The sequence below is a fragment of the Anabrus simplex genome, chromosome 1 (genome assembly GCF_040414725.1).
Source record: "Anabrus simplex isolate iqAnaSimp1 chromosome 1, ASM4041472v1, whole genome shotgun sequence".
NCBI lineage: Eukaryota > Metazoa > Arthropoda > Insecta > Orthoptera > Tettigoniidae > Anabrus > Anabrus simplex.
Genome location: NC_090265.1, coordinates 915,093,209 through 915,110,464, shown reverse-complemented (window position 1 = coordinate 915,110,464; position 17,256 = coordinate 915,093,209). Strand labels below are relative to the sequence as shown.

At 39.4% G+C, this 17,256-nt stretch overlaps 2 protein-coding genes across 2 annotated transcripts in view; one reads left to right on the top strand and one right to left on the bottom strand.

Annotated features, from left to right (window-relative positions):
- The window catches only part of LOC136857745 (cathepsin L), a 118,883-nt gene extending 118,494 nt beyond the window's left edge, over positions 1 to 389 (bottom strand). Inside the window, exon 1 of the mRNA XM_067136640.2 lies at positions 357 to 389. Within this exon, the coding sequence (XP_066992741.2) occupies positions 357 to 374 (18 nt within the window). The 5' untranslated portion in view covers positions 375 to 389. The remainder of the gene's footprint in view (positions 1 to 356) is intronic.
- Positions 390 to 2,709: 2,320 nt separating this feature from the next.
- Positions 2,710 to 17,028, top strand: LOC136857748 (cathepsin L). The gene is made up of 6 exons (XM_067136643.2): positions 2,710 to 2,823; positions 8,783 to 8,935; positions 9,056 to 9,241; positions 13,171 to 13,362; positions 14,697 to 14,862; positions 16,754 to 17,028. The coding sequence occupies exons 1-6, from the start codon at positions 2,731 to 2,733 to the stop codon at positions 16,960 to 16,962; spliced, it is 999 nt and encodes a 332-aa protein (XP_066992744.2). The 5' UTR covers positions 2,710 to 2,730; the 3' UTR covers positions 16,963 to 17,028.
- Positions 17,029 to 17,256: the final 228 nt, after the last annotated feature.

Genomic DNA, 17,256 nt, shown 5'->3' with positions numbered 1-17,256 from the left:
CACAGATTGCCCAACAGAAAATTGTTTCCCTACCATCTGATAGAGTAAAACGGAACGTCGAAATTTACATTAATGCAGAGTAAATGTTGTCAAATTCAAATGAATGATACGGTAACTGAGATTATGCAGTTATACGTGCACCTGAGGAAATGCATGTTTAGGTAGGATAGAGGGAAGTTCATACGCGTTATAAATTTATTAGCAGTAACTCTTTGATATTATGGACGGATGTGGGTTAAACGAATTTCTTACAATGGCCGCTTATGACATCGGTGCACCACTGCGGTTTTTCAAAGTTTTGGGTGTATTAAACACTTAATGTAAATTATCCTGAAATAATATATTAAGTGACTTACCATACTTGAAGACTCCATCCAACGACATCCGTAATGGAAATCAATATTGTTTAAGTCCTGTTTATCCTGCTGCTTCACATTTTTGAAAACTTGCATGTATTACTTTCAAAATTTAACATTAACTTATATTTCACATTAAAATATCAAGACTTCTGGTTTTTTAATAGACACCTTCACCACACTATAAGAATGAAACTACCTTGCTTGCCAAAGCTGACAAACAATTCAAGCCCATTGTAGAATGTAAATATGATTTTTAGTTTTAACCTTTAATGTCATGACGTAATAAGATCGTTGTATGAACATGGAGACCACACACAGTCTGGTGGTTATAATGTTAATAATTTCAATCATCAATGAAAGAAACTATCGCTTATTATTCACCTTCAAACACTTTTCGAATTTAGTCAACAAAAATTTGGTAGACAACAATGAAATGAAAAAGTACGAAATTATTACTTCTATCACCTAAACCATGGCACTACAAGCCATGAAGGGCCTTGGCCTACAAAGCGGCCGCTGCTCAGCCCGAAGGCTGGTCAGCACGACGTATCCTATCGACCGTTATTCTTGGCTTTCTAGACCTGGGCCGCTATCTCACCGCCAGATAGCTCCTCAATTCTAATCACGTAGGCTGAGTGGACCTCAAACCAGCCCTCAGCCCTGACCTAGCCGGGAATCGAACCTGAGGCCTCCAGGTAAGAGGCAGCCACGCTACCCCTACACCAAGGGGCCAACATATTACTCCTATGCCTTCTCAATAAACTAAAAATTCATAAAATAATGCCATAAAAAAAGCTGAGACCTTCCACGAACTTACATCTTCCAAAGATACTCTTTTCAATGTAAGTTTCATATGTTTTTACAGTATTTCTTACAGATCTGCAAACAATACTGAATACTGAAAACTTGCATGAAAACCTTCCTTCTTTACTTGCTGGAAAGTTCCGCATTGTTCCAGCTATTAGGGACAACTTCGACTACTTCTTCGAGTGTAGCGTCATATCTAAGAATGCGATAACTTGTAACCCATAACTCCCACGGAAGTGTTGCATTTTGTGCCCTTCTGTCCAACCAAAGAACTCCTTCACCATCGGATTTTATGGTTGCGCAAAGGAAAAATAAAGTTTCATACGACATTCATCAAAAGCACTAGAATCACATTCATCCAATCAGCTGAGCAGAGCTCCTCAAATTTCTAAACTCGAACATTCACTTTTTATTCTCCTCGGTACAGAATTATCTTTGTATTTACTGAGAGATAGCTTTTACTACGTAAATACCTGGGCGCTCCATACAGTCAGCTTAATTCTTAAAAATGACATCAATAGTAGCGATCATGACGACGGATGCAGATGCAGCTAAAATCGAGCAAAGCACAAGTCTGTGACTTCCACCTCAACAACAGGGAAGCGTGGCGACAACTGCATATCTCGCGGTGAAATGACAGACTCCACTGACCGATGCCAAAATAGTTTCGTGCCACGCTAGATTGTACTCTTCCCTTCAAGCAGGTAAAGACTGGTTTAGGAGAAACATCATCACGAAGCTGACAAACAATGCCTGGAGAGCAGACCCACGCACCTGTTAAACATCTTCCCTAGAAAAATGCACATCTGCCCTAAAGTACGTTGCTCCGGTATGAAACGCATCTGTTCAAGCGAAGCAGTTGCTGTTAATAAAACTGCACAGATCGTGACTGGGTCCAGAACAGAAACTGTACCACTGTCGAGATTTTCCCACCCCACATCTGAAGGGACATGGCTGCAGACATGAAGAGTACGAAGCAGAAGATAGATATCCCCGCAGGACGACACGACGGCTCACGTCCAAGAAAAGTTTCTTGTGAAATGAAATGGCGTATAGATTTGAGTGCCGGGAGTGTCCGAGGACACGTTCGGCTAGCGAGGTGCAGGTCTTTTGATTTGACGCCCGCTGGAGACCTGCGCGTCGTGATGAGGATGAAATGATGAAGACGACACATACACCCAGCCCCGTGCCAGCGAAATTAACCAATGATGGTTAAAATTCCCGACCCCGCTGGGAATCAAACCCGAGACCCCTGTGACCAAAGGTCAGCACACTAACCATTTAGCCATGGAGCAGGACAGAGTTTCTTGTGTCGAACATGGATCCTCGTGAGATCGTAGGAAGCTAACCTCATGTATACCCAACAGACACCGCACACTTTTAACAGAGTGTCTACTTTTCAAGAACTGCACCACGCTAGAAATAGCCACTCAAAACAGTTTTTATTTATTTATTTATTTATTTATTTATTTATTTATTTATTTATTTATTTATTTATTTATTTATTTATTTATTTATTTATTTATCTATTTATTTTTCTTCTACAGGTTGCCATTAGCAGACCATGAAGCTCATCGTAGTGTTATGCACCATCCTCGCTGTCAGCCAGGCTCTCTCGTACTCTGAACTTGTGAAACAGGAATGGAACACATTCAAAGTAAGTCAACAGTTTGCTTCATATAAACATGCGTAATAAATATGGCTAAATCGTCCTTTATTTTTTTCTTTCTTTCTTTCTTTCATATTCCATAGATAGCCAGTGTATGGATGCAACATTCTGCACCTGTGTCTAGGCACACACTAGGGCAATGTGTATCTTTCAATGTAGTTTCTACTGTTATTTATGGCTATCACAGTAAGGAGGCTACTGCTCCTGAGTACTAACATTCAGACCACGACTATTTAGTCTGTGTCCAAAGGGAAGCTAGTTTCTTTGCAGCACATTTTACGAAATAGAAATATTTTGGTCGAGCTCAATTATTATTTAACGCAGTGAAACTTTCCACGCATTGAAGCGCAGTGAGAGGGTGGGACAACACGACAATGTTGGACGCTTGGTTGGACATCGCCGAGAACTTTCACCATTTGACACAGATTGTAGCGCACTTGTATGCCATGAAATATGTTGCTCAAAGCGTGAGTAGCAATGATTACCTCATTGAGGAATGCAGTGGAAAACTACTATTATTTTTTTTTTTGCTTTACGTCTCATCGACACAGGTAGGTCTTATGGCGACGATGGGACAGGAAGGAACTAGGAGTGAGAAGGAAGTGGCCGTGGCCTTAATTAAGGTACAGCCCCAGCATTTGCCTGGTGTGAAAATGAGAAACCATGGAAAACCATCTTCAGGGCTGCCGACAGTGGGGTTCGAACGCACTATCTCCCGAATACTGGATACTGGTCGTAATTAAGCGACTGCAGCTATCGAGTTCGGTGGAAAACTACTGAAATATCTAAAATATACTGTAGGTCGGTATAAGTAACTCAGTTATACATATTGGACATAGGAGTGTAATCAAATGAATAATGCAAAAATGTTGTAAATTATGGAGAGATTTCAACAGACACTTTTGTAAACATGTAATATGGTCTGTCAAGAATGATATTGGTTCAAAGGGAGTTGAAATGTCCAGTCTGGCCGCCGTTAAAACTGATACGGTGCCATTATCTCCGAGACAACTTTAGAAAAACTTTTGGATGTTTATTTCTTTATTTAACATCTACTTTATGGTCACTGAACCGGAATTGCCTTATTGACTGAATATTATTTATGATTTTACGTACTGTACCAGGAAATTATCAGGAGGCCAGGGCATGGGAAGGATCTCAAGAAGTGTTCGGTTCCTTATTGGAGCAGGTACAGAGATGGATAGTATCGCAGGGCGAATAATAGATGGTAGAATCTTTTTGACAATATTTATTAAAAATATTCATGAAAATCACCCTGCAATTGAAACTTCAAACTCAAATTTCCAGCCAATATTTTCAAAAATGCAAAATAAAATATCGATGATGTTGTATTGTGAGACATCCAATGGATTAAAATGTCCAAAATAAATATCACTTTCTTAGAGATCGTAAACACACTGCAGCTCATCTAATATGGATCTAAATACCAAAATAACACTTTGCACCTTGAATTTCATTAAGTCCATCACTCGTGATGCAAGCCTACAGTTTTTCTAATATTTTTGAACATAATATTAACACACACTTTCATGAATAAGTTGATAGTTCAAATAAAAAATATTTGATCACTTGCTGTATACTCTTACAGTTTAAAATAGAGCGCTTGCAAACCCTAGAGTTCTTCTACGTGAAATTATTTCAAGTTATAGAAGATTTTAGAAAGGAATTTACAGCTCAAGAACAAGATATGAAGCCTTCTTGAATTATTATGAATAGCAAGCTGAAATTCATACGAAGCACTTTTCCGTTCTTGTTGGAGCACTATGATTAACTGAGTGCTTTATTAAAAATCAGTTAGTGGAATTACTCACTCAAAATATGAGATCACCTGGAATATGCTTGTAAGTGTTGGTGTTGTGCTGTCCTGCGGCTTGGTGGCTGGTACTTTCTGCAGCGTGCAGCTAAGGCTCGAACTCAGCACCAGCAGCGTGACAAGTCCATTCAGTGAAGATACCGCGTTAATATCCCTCGTCGACGTCCCTCGAGGGGTACCATGATCGAAGAAACCACGTTAATCCCACGCTGGAAATGACGTTCAATGCAGCAGAATCTCTCAACGCTTTGCGAAGATTTCCGATGTTCTTTGAGATAATGTCGGAACACGGAAAGTTCAATTGGCACTATAGAGCTCTCAATTATCATTAAGATTAGTATCATACACTGACACAAGTCTTAATGCACAGTTCGTATTCTCACGTTTGTTTTACGGTGCTGAATACTTAGAATATCACAGTCTATGCTACAGTATGATTTGTAAGTCAGGTTAATGAAGTAATGGCTGACAATCGTTTTCAACATGGAAAACACAGTTTTCACACACACAGTTTATAGAATTAGGATATAACACTGTCACAGTTCATAAAAGTCTCTTATTATGTCTGAGGTTCGACCTAGAAATATCATCACAGTCCATAAAACACTTGAAAAAATGTCATTAACACCAGTCTCTACAACAGTCTCTGGAATAATACTGTTTATAGATTAAGAAGATTTTATGACTGAATTTGCATAACACGAGTCCGTACGACTTAATATTGTCATAAAAAGTTCCTAATATTCATTTAGTTTCTCGTAGTGGTGATCGAAAGTTCGAGAAAATGCACGAAAAAACAGTCACATTTAGCCTTGTTATTTGGTGAATGTTTAGTGGAATAGTACCTCACACAGTCCACAACTGTACTATAATAGGAGAAATTTGTCTCTGAATCGTTAAAATGGTCACAAAATAGAAGTTAAGTTTATCACACGCAATGTCTTAGAATATTGTCACGGTCAATGATACAATTCAGAATTACGTGAAAATGACAACGTCCACAAAATCGTTTACTGATAAATGTAATACTTGACACTTCAATTCACAATTTCTATTATAACTTCACTCGGTTAACACACTCCTAAATATTATATAACGACGATTTAGTCGGAGAAAATTTTAGAACATTTCCTTCGTCGCGACGCGTCAGAAACTTTACTTGCGACGTCTTCGCACAATTTCAAAGTGGTCGAGTGTGACTTCCACGTCCTCGCGAATCGCGACGGAGCATACTGTCCTTCTGTCATAATCGCAGAATACATACTGGCTATAACCTCGGTTCGTTGACCTATTTATACCTGGCTGCGAGCAGCGCTCGGAATCAAGTGATGAAGGGGTGATAATACTTTCCAAACTTTAACATGTTATATCTTGGAAACCACTGGACGGATTGAGCTCAAATTTTCAGGGATAACCGGGCGAGTTGGCCGTGCGCGTAGAGGCGCGCGGCTGTGAGCTTGCATCCGGGAGATAGTAGGTTCGAATCCCACTATCGGCAGCCCTGAAAATGGTTTTCCGTGGTTTCCCATTTTCACACCAGGCAAATGCTGTGGCTGTACCTTAATTAAGGCCACGGCCGCTTCCTTCCAACTCCTAGGCCTTTCCTATCCCATCGTCGCCATAAGACCTATCTGTGTCGGCGCGACGTAAAGCCCCTAGCAAAAAAAATTTCAGGGATGTATTTTCAGAATATGGGCTACAATTTAGTGTTGTCTCATGTTAATTGATCCAGGTGTTAAAATGTTCAAAAATGGTTTCGAGATAATTCTGAGGGGAGGGAAGCTACAGGCAGTGCTGACGTCACTTGACCTTGTTCCACTCATGCGGTCTCCCTCACGCAGTGCAGTGAGAACGAGAACCTTCTCACACACAGCTGTTTGTGCATCAGAACTTAGCTGTTCGCTCATGAATAAATATTTATAACTCGTATGTTCCAGAGCCTATGCCTTCCTGATACAATACATTTTTACATACAAAATGAAAATTAATCTAATTCAGGTACAAAGAATGTTTATCTACAAGTGTTGCTTAGTAATCTTAAAATGTGAAAAATGGCGATACCAACCAATCAATAGTTCGTTCTTTAGAGGTGTACAGAAAATCTGGCCCATACCCTCAGATCCCAATAGTGTATTTCACTCCGTAAGGTTTCTGGATTTACCTACCTAACGCCAGAATAAAGCCAGTCGTTACTGTTGACTGGCTTGGTGAAAACACGGAGGAACAAATATGAACCAATGAACGATGTTATACTGAGAGGGAGCTGGGCCCGTCGTGAAAATTCTAGGAATGGAGATAATAAAGAAAGGTATGATAAGAGAATCGATCTTCCAGTGGGAGGGGTGTGTTTTACTCTCCACGCAAAATTCGGATGGAGACAAGTAATTTATCACTCACGTTGCTAGAGAAATCAAAAGGGGAAATGATGCTGACAATGGAAGATATGGGGCAGTGAGACATGTCATTACCTACATCACTGTTTCCATATGGGCCGGATATTTTGCTAGCAAGTATATATATATAATATTGGAAATGTCATATGTTGAGAATAAATCGTTATGATTTTTAATATAACGAAATAATTATAAAAAGGCCACATTCTAGGCGGCTCTGCTAGTTATGACAATGCTATCACCGTAAAAAATGAAGCTATCTTAGAAAATACGTCGAACCTATCTTCAAAAATTCTTGGCATCTACGGTCCTCTACAACAATTAGTCTTCAAGAGAACCATATGAAATCTCTATTTATATTTAATTATAACTTAGGAAATGGCTTCGATACAGGGTTTCTTAATAACTGCTTCAACAATTTTTGTAACATCGAAACTGAAAAAAGTCATACTACTTGTTTCTTACACTTGTAACTCCCCTCATCAATCACCTGTAGAATTCATTTTAGATGGTACAGTATGTACGGATTACATGCTGGAGAGGTATTTTGTTAAGAGTTCATGAAGTAAAAAGGCTGGAAACTTTCACATTAAGATATTTTTGCGTATTATAAATTTATGAAATGTCCCTTCCCAATGTAAGTACTTTAAAAAAAGTCATAAGTAAAATATGTCAAGCATGACTGCATGGAGGACGGCTAAAATACCACAGATCACCAAAACTATGCCTCTTGTTGTATAAAGTGTAATTTTCCATTGCATTTTTGAAGAGATGTCTCCATGAGCAAGTGCAAAATCGATATATGGCGTTTCCGATATAGTATGTACACTTGCTAGCAAAATATCCATCCCACATGGAAACAAGTGATGTAGGTAGGTAATAAAATGTCTCACTGCCCAGTTTTTTCCCAGCATTCCAGTAAACATATTTGAGACTAGAAACATTCATGTTGCTGAATACAACGTCACTGTAAATTTCAAAAATTGTATCGCACCAAGATATGAAAGCTCAAAAGGATCGGGATAAAATGACGAATTTAACATGGTACAGTCACTGATAACGACAGTCAAGGAAAGTGTTAGGGCTGCTGATCGGAAAATTAGGAGCATAGAAATGTCGGCAAGACCGAGGAGAAAAGTGGAAGGAGAAAACTTGAGGGGGAGTTCTCAGAAGTTGGAGATAACTAATCATACGCAGCTGGAACGTGTTAAAGTTGCTTCATTACCCAAAATATAAGTTTTTGAATAATGTTTACTTTTTCTCCGGATCTACTCAATGGCTTAGTTTCGAAACATTAGGGTATATTAACAAATAACCTCTGATAACTAAGACAAATTATTATTAAGACAATGACTTATTGTAAATTACTTTTAATTTGTGTAAAAATCACTTTTAGAGAAAAACTATTGTTTACAAAATGAATTGAAAAATATGGAAATCTTATCTTAATATTTGTACAAAATGAATCATTCCCCAACACCAGTACTTTCCAAACAAACTACGGGTGGCCCATAAGTCAGCTGGCGCTAGCAGTATGTAGACGCTCGATTGAGTAGTCTAGTAGTTACTTGACTACAGGGTCGTCATGTAACATTTTGATATTATAGAACATTTCGAAGCCCATTAAATAAGACACAGCGATCTGGGATTGACTCCAGATCTGTTTTTTATAGAACAACCCATCCAATGCATATTTAAAATTAATTTTCCTGTATTTCAGCTACAACATCGTAAGAAGTATGCCAGTCCAAGGGAGGAGGAGTATCGTATGCAGATCTTCATGGAAACTGCAAACAAGATTGCAAAACACAATGAAGCATTCGCGAGAGGAGAAGTTTCTTACAAGATGGGGCTCAACAAATTTGCAGACATGGTAAGATCACGCACGCAGAGTTGTCAGTCAGCTCGTGACCTTGACATGCCTGAAGTAGATCCTACCAAGACACGAATTCCACCTTAATAAAATATTTGCCTTATTTATTATCAATTTCAGACTAACGAGGAATTCATCAACACAATGACTGGATATCGTCCCAATAAGCTCGTGAGATCCAGAGGACTGAACTATACAAGACAAAACAACGTGCGGTTACCCAGCTCAGTGGACTGGAGGCAACAAGGAGCAGTAACTTCCGTCAAGAACCAGGGACGATGTGGAGGATGCTGGGCTTTCAGTTCTGTAAATATTATTGTATCTTGTTTATAGAGTTTGATTCACTTAAAAAGTCATCAAAATTCAATTCTTTGTTTCTTGAATTACAATGGACTCGATTCACTGAAAACGCATACCATATGCATATATCAACTTGAGGGAATATTTCCTTGTGAACTGCATACTTACAAGGAAAGGGCGCGAACCGGGGAATCACGGATCTTACGTAAATTTTGCACACACGTTAAATTAGCCAAGAATAACACAACGGCCAAAACACTTATCTTATAGACCTATCATACTACAATAGGAGGGGGAGTCAAAATGGGCAGTGTCCAGCATGTCAAGTACCCTAAATCCCGACCTGATTATTGGTAGTGATATTTAAGTGGATTTTCCTACGACTCTTGGACTAAAGTTGGCTCAGGATTTAGAGATACTATTCATTATGAGATAAGCCCATCGCCACCAAATCAAATTTTTAAATGTGTTCTGTGACCAGTTTTAGAAATTACATCAATGTATCGAACCTCTTAAAACAGAAGGAGCAAACAGAGGATACCGTGTTCCATCAAGACAGCACGAGTCATCACGTGCCTTCGACGACTAGTTGATTGTCGGAATACGAAAGAGGGACGGACGAATGAACACTGACCTACCGTAATGCTATCTCTTGTAATTTGCGCCGAGGTCATAAACACACGCGTGCTATAAACCAGTAAATCCCAATGCATATTGTAAGATAAACCATATGACGTTATATGCATGTATGTATGAACGAATCGTATCCGTGAAATTTCATTGTAAGTTTTGTCCTAAATGGAGGATAATAATTGCTTTAACGCAAGTCAACAGTAACATTAGCTGCAAATTAATAAATACTATTATTACTAGAGAAATATACATACGTACCTACGGCGACTATTTCGCTGTAGACACGACACTCTTCTGTGTCATTCCGCTTCATCGTGCAGTCTTATGCTTCTTTCCTGAGGTTCAGGGCTAGCACCGACAAAAATGACTTTTTTGAAAGAAAAGCAGCATGATACCTAGACCAATAATTATATTAATTAATGAGTTATAGGCACAAGTCAACAACTCGCCCCACCAAGTAGCAAAGCAAAACAAATCAAAGCAGATCAAAGAAGTAAGTGAGCAAAGACATCACACACAAAAATGTTACATGAACATAAGACATATTGAAGCGCTGTGGCGTAGTACAATATTCATAGTCGTAACGTAGCAAAATATATATACGTATATTTCTCTAGTAATAAAGGTATGTATTAGTTTACTGCTAATTTTACCCTTGATATGCGTAAAAGCGATTATTATCTTCTGTTCAGAACAAAAATTATAATAAAATTTCACGGATACGATTCCTCCATGTAACCCTTCCCTTCAAAAGCCACGTACGGTCATAAGGACTTCGATCGGAAGTTGTCAAAGGTAACCCATACAAGCTATACTACGGCATATCGTTGTATCTTTCAACATAAATCATCATATCATCATCATCATTACTTGGCTCGTTGCACAGAAGGAACTCTCGCTTCTGATGTAGAAACAAGAATTTTGTTGATAACTTTTATTATATTCTCCACGAATTTGCTGTTGTTGTTTCCTTCAACGAATTCCACAAAATCGTTAGTGAATTTTCGCTTCTCAAGTAAATGAATCATTTTCACACTAGTTACTTACACGTGTTCCGCCGTTTTACGCTGAACAACTTCTTTATATTTTCAAACAGAACTTCCAGCCTACGATATTTCCTGGCTCAAGAACTTAATAAGATGCCCCAGTAACATCCTTACTAAAAAGCTGAAGATGCAGCAGCCATCAAATTGAATGATTATTTTGGATTTTTAAAAATATGTTATTGTTTATTATCCTCATCTCCTGAGCGAATATACTTAGAAAATTTCCAGTGATGCTAATATTTTCCGGTAAACTAAAGCAGAAATACTTTTCCCAATGCCGCGCACCGTTCCATACCGGCTCAACTAAATCACATGACATAACTAAGGTTATATTTCCATGTCTGGTGGAACAGTACATATTCACACATTTACCAAGAATATTCCCTTGTCATTACCAACAAAAAAATTACTAGTACAGAGATATTTCCGAGTAATCCCGAATTCATACACTACATTCCTTTTAGCTGTCAACATCTACCAGGTCTCCGTGTTCGCAGTGCATTTTGCCACTTCGACTGTCATGTAATTGGACGCTATCTTAACAGCGTATTGCTGATCGTTGCCTAAGGTCAACTTTAATTTACAGTAGTCCTTTTGGTTGCCCACGTTACACTTATTAACAATTATTAAAGTGGTGGTGGGGAATATTGCTTTTTAAGAGGAACTAAAACTGGACAACCATCCTCTCTTAATACTAATCAAAAGGAAAATGGAGAAGGACCGTCACTCCGAAAAAGGATAAAAGAAAGAGAAGGAAAACGAAGGGTGTGAACATCAAAGACTCCCTTGGCCACGTAAACCCAATACTGTACCTTCGGTGACGGAAACTAACAACAGTTGACCAAGGAAGGTCAGGGAGGAGAGATGAAATCGAGGAGACTGGCACAATTAAGTGGAAGAAGTGGCAGACTCAACTAGAATAACCGGCGTAGTTTACCCGCGTTTCCAAGTTCAGAGCTCCTGGCCCCTCTTTTAGTCGCCTCTTTCGACAGGCATTGGATGTTTTAAGTAATATAATTATAAGTATGCTAAGAATCAGATTTTACCGGACGAGTTGGCCGTGCGGTTAGGAGCACGCAGCTGTGAGCTTGCATCCGGGAGATAGTGGGTTCGAACCCCACTGTCAGCAGCCCTGAAGATGGTTTTCCGTGGTTTCCCATTTTCACACCAGGCAAATGCTGGGGCTGTTCCTTAATTAAGGCCACGGCCGCTTCCTTCCCATTCCTAAGCCTTTCCTCTCCCATCGTCGCCATAAGACCTATCTGTGTCGGTGCGACGTAAAGCAAAGAGCAAGAAAAAAAAGAATCAGATTTTACATTTGTATTGCTCTAACATTCTTATGTAGGATACGACCAAGTATGCAAAAGTGATATGCACGGCTAGATTATTAAACAGTCGTCAGCTAAGTAGGTATAACGTAACTATATTATTGATCACATGTATAGTTACGTCTTATCGAGCAAACCACTAAAGATAGGTTACGTAAGTAGCCCAGAAAAAAAGTATCGCAAAAAATCACAGCGAAAAACAAATCATAATTTAATTTGGTTATTATTATGAAACTTAGCTATCAGTTTTTAAAAAGGAAACTATAAAATAAGTAGAATACAATCAAGCAAAGATGAAGTCCTCTTACAGTAAGATACTCCGTACACGATGAGAACAAATACAATAAACATTATCGTTCAAAATCATACATATTTAACATAATCCGATTGTCGTCCCACCCCATGGCACTACAGCCCTTGAAGGGCCTTGGCCTACCAAGCAACCGCTGCTCAGCCCGAAGGCCTGCATATTACGAGGTGTCGTGTGGTCAGCACGACGGATCCTCTCAGCCGTTATTCTTGGCTTTCTAGACCACAGTACAAAAATTCTTTAATTTACCTTCTTTTCCACTCTGATTCATTCCCAGTAACTGGAAACTGCGTTTAAAGTGGGTACGCAGATGCCCCATATGACAGTAAAGATAACATAAAGGGACTTTTGCTTCGCTGTTAGTGTTAATGTCTCCGATTTTTGTGGACAGCGCTTAGTAACGTATTGGTTAATCTTCCGCCTTTTATAACTGTAATGTCAGACCAAATATTAATCACTTGCAATGTCAGAAATCATCCCTGCACAGTGTTTCTAAGTTCTTCTTCAAAAGACAGTCTCTTCCTACCTGCACCTAGATACAGAATTGTTAAAAGAATAAAACATGTTTCTTTTCCTGAAGTAAGCGTGAAACCAAATAATTCCTGCTTTATTCCACAGACCGGAGCCATAGAAGGACAGCACTTCAGGAAGACTGGAAAACTCGTATCTCTGAGTGAACAAAACCTCTTGGACTGTGCCATTGATTACCCTAACGACGGTTGTTATGGTGGAGACATGGGGGCGGCATTCCAGTACGTCATTGACAATGGTGGCATAGATACTGAGGATTCCTATCCATTTGAAGAGCGGGTAAGTTCCAAATATTAATTTGAAAAAAGTAGCAGGAATGAAACAGACAGCAGTTGCAAAACTCCAGATTTCCATAATCTATGGCAACATTTTGAATTGTTGAGAGAAACAGAATAGACTCGGTTTGCTGGAGGTTCTCTTACAAAGGAACAGTTAACTCCTTCTAAATCCTTAATATATTTCTTACAAGGCTATCAAGAGTCAAAAAAATCAAACACAGGTACGGGTTTTTCACCATAAAACAGACAAGCGGAACAACAATCTCTTCCAGAGTCATTCTGCACCGTAGGAAATCTTTTACCGTGTATGGTGGGCTTTGACTCAACTGCTGCTAGTTTTTTCACTTTTCAGCCCTTCAGACACCGACAGCAGACATTAAAATGATTTTCAATTGTTTTCCCTTCTCCTGCATTAAGGCGAATGCCGTAGAGATCCTGTTATAGGCCACGGCCGAATCTGCCTCACTTTCTTCGCAAATCACCTCACCGACACAAATCTCCCGGGCCTCTCCCGCCCCATCAGGGTACGAAATGAAAACTTTTAAACTATTACGTATTTAGTTATATTCTAGTAAACACCTGTTACCAGCTCCATTCCCGTCTTTTCTCATTTTCCTATTTAATTGCAATGTTCGTCTTAAACGCTACAGTGCGTAAGCAGATTATTTTTATTTTGAATATTTTTGCTTGTATACTAGTAGGTACACAGTATTCTACATGAAATTTCCTATTTTATTTTCAGTACATCCTCACACCTTCATTAATAACGATTCGAGGTACAGTATATAATATGATCAACAGCCTGTAAGTTGTTCATCATTGTAGTGGTCTGACCGTGTTTTTGTCTGTTAATAATCATTATTTCACAATGGCTTTATCCCTATTTACATTTAGACCCACATACATTGAACTCTCGATAGCTGCAGTCGCTTAAGTGCGGCCAATGTCCAGTATTCGGGAGATAGTGGGTTCGAACCCCACTGTCGGCAGCCCGAAGATGGCTTTCCGTGGTTTCCCATTTTCACACCAGAAAAATGCTGGGGCTGTACCTTAACTAAGGCCACGGCCGCTTCCTTCCCAGTCCTAGCCCTTTCCTGTCCCATCGTCGCCATAAAACCTGTCTGTGTCGGTGCGACGTAAAGCCAATACCAAAAAAAAAAACATTGAATTTACCGCTGAAAACGAACGTTCGCGCGCAGTTCGCGCGTGCCATACACAGATCTCACACGTATATACACACATTCTTATAGCCTAAGAAATATATTTATGAAATCATCTGTTTTAGCAACAAGAAGGTAGTATATGATTTAATTTAGAGTTATATGTCGTTTTCAGAACGGTAGGTGCAGATACAATGCCCAAAACATCGGAGCTACCATATCCAATTACGTGTCTATTTCAAGTGGAGACCAGGCAGCTTTGAAGGAAGCTGTAGCTAATGTGGGGCCAGTGTCAGTTGCTATGAACGCCGGTCTCGACTCCTTCGGGTATTACGCCTCAGGTATGAACTTAATAATTTTTTTTTGTGCCTCTGTCTTAATAAGCTGTGTCTCTATAAATTTCAAAACTGTGTTTAGCTCCGAGTTATCACATAACCAGTTGAGAATCGAAGACAAATATCTTAACTGCAGAGATATACAAGAGACAAACAAAATGGAAATCCTTAAGGGAAACATTCTTTTTACCATTACTTGAAGATTCCTATGAAAAAAAGACACATACACGATTTGAATTTACAATGGTTAGTTTGACGTTTCTTTTACTAGAACTTTAGTCCTCACGTATTCGTAGGGAAGCAGCTTCCAGACATACTACGTGCTGGACTTCATGTCCACAGGGGTCGTTACGTTACTTAGTGCTTTATTGGATAAATGCTAATCGTTACATGCAAACGTTTTTTATTAATTTTCAGTGTCCGAAGCGTACTGGCCTTCGGTTCAGAACGTCCCGGGTTCGATTCCCGGTCGGGCTGGATATTTTAACCTTTATTGGTTAACACCAGTGGCTCGGGGGCTAGGTGTTTGTGCTGTCCTCAACACTCCTGCAACTCACACACCACACACAACACTATCCTCCACCACAACAACATGCAGTTACCTACACATGGTAGATGCCGCCCGCCCTCATCGGAGGGTCTGCCTTACAAGAGCTGCAACCGGCTAGAAATAGCCACACGAAATTATTATATTAATTTTCAGTTTTAAAAATTTGGCGCTATTTGTTTTATAAAGTTAAGTATATAATATGATTCGGTAAAACTGCATCTAAGGGGGTCTAATAGGTTATTTTTGGTTAGGATTTGTGATTGCTGGGCAAGGGTCCCTTCTAGACACTCTTAGGGAGACGATTTTGTACTATGTATGTGGGTAGATTCGTGATATCTCACAAATAAATTCGTTTTGGTAGATGATTTTGATAGCAGTGAAATTGCTGGAATGAACAAGTGTAAACAATATCGTCTGAAGTCATCAATTATGAAAAGATAAGGATGTACGAAGAATTAACCGTGCGTACAATGGGCAGAATCCTATGGGGCAAGTGAAGAAGGGTGGATGGACAGAGGCCGTTTTAGCATGAGCCCATTCCTTTTACCGGGCTGAGTAGCTAGGACGGTAAAGCACTGGCCTTCTAAGCTCAACTTGTTAGGTTCGATCCTGGCTCAATTTGGTGGTATTTGAATGTATTGAAATACATCTCCTTGTTTCGGTATATTTAGTGGAACGTAAAATACGTCCTGCAGGACGAACTTCCGGCAACTCGGCGTCTGCAGAAACAAAAAAAAACAGTGGCACGTAAAACCAATAACACCACTCGCCTACTTACGCATTACTTACTTATTTATTACTTACTTAAAAATATGAAATAGCGTATGGCTTTTACGCCGGGAGTGTCCGAGGACAAGTTCGGCTCACCTGATGCAGGTCTTTGGATTAGACTGCCATAGGCGACCTCCACATCGTGATGAGGATGAAATGATGATGAAGACGACACATACACTAAGCCCCCGTGTCAGCGAAATTAACCAATTATGGTTAAAATTCCCGACCCTGCCGGGAATCGAACCCGGAACCAATGTGACAAAAGGCCAGCACGCTAACCATGTAGAAATGGAGCCGGACTCTCTCTCTTTCTTTTTCTTTCTTTCTTTCTTTCTTTCTTTCTTTCTTTCTTTCTTTCTTATTTACTTACTTTTACTTGTACTTTTACTTTTCAAGGTTCAATGTAGTAGATATTTTGGTTTGAATAAGAGTACATTTTATCGTGCTTTGTGGAGATCGATTTTAATTTGGCGAAATGTGCATAATTCATTGTTTGTGAGGGAAAGATAAAGATGCCTTACTGTATGATATTTGTATGCGTATAATTCTATTTTTTTTTTCAATATTTTCTAGGTATTTATTACGACGCCGATTGCAAAGGTCAGTATTGGTACCTTAACCACGCAGTTCTGGTGGTAGGATATGGTACTGAAGATGGTTCTGACTACTGGATAGTGAAGAACTCCTGGGGAGACGACTGGGGTGAGTCTGGTTACTTCAGGATATCTACTAAGAACAACAACTGTGGTATTGCTACGGAGCCAGTCTACCCTCTGGTATAATAGTCTACTGTACTACCCATACATTTCCAAGATAATTATTGTACGTCTAAATATGTAATTTTTTAACAACTCGGTTCAATAAAAACAGATTTTTCCCTATACAACAATATGGTTTAGCTATGGTTCCTCTACCACTACTAAGGCTCTATAAGATGGGTATGCTTAGCCGCCATTTTGGTTCATACATGTGCAATGGGCCATGTGATCAAACTCTAGTTTCTCCTACGAGCGCTCGCTTCGTCACATCGAACGTATTGCTTTAATCACCACGTGCAGGGACAGAATACTGCTATA

Coding starts and splice junctions, on each gene's coding strand:
- LOC136857748 (XM_067136643.2), top strand. CDS start 2,731: ATGAAGCTCATCGTAGTGTTATGCACCATCCTCGCTGTCAGCCAGGCT. Junction 9,242..13,170: donor GATGCTGGGCTTTCAGTTCT/GTAAATATTATT, acceptor TTTATTCCACAG/ACCGGAGCCATAGAAGGACA. Junction 14,863..16,753: donor CTTCGGGTATTACGCCTCAG/GTATGAACTTAA, acceptor AATATTTTCTAG/GTATTTATTACGACGCCGAT.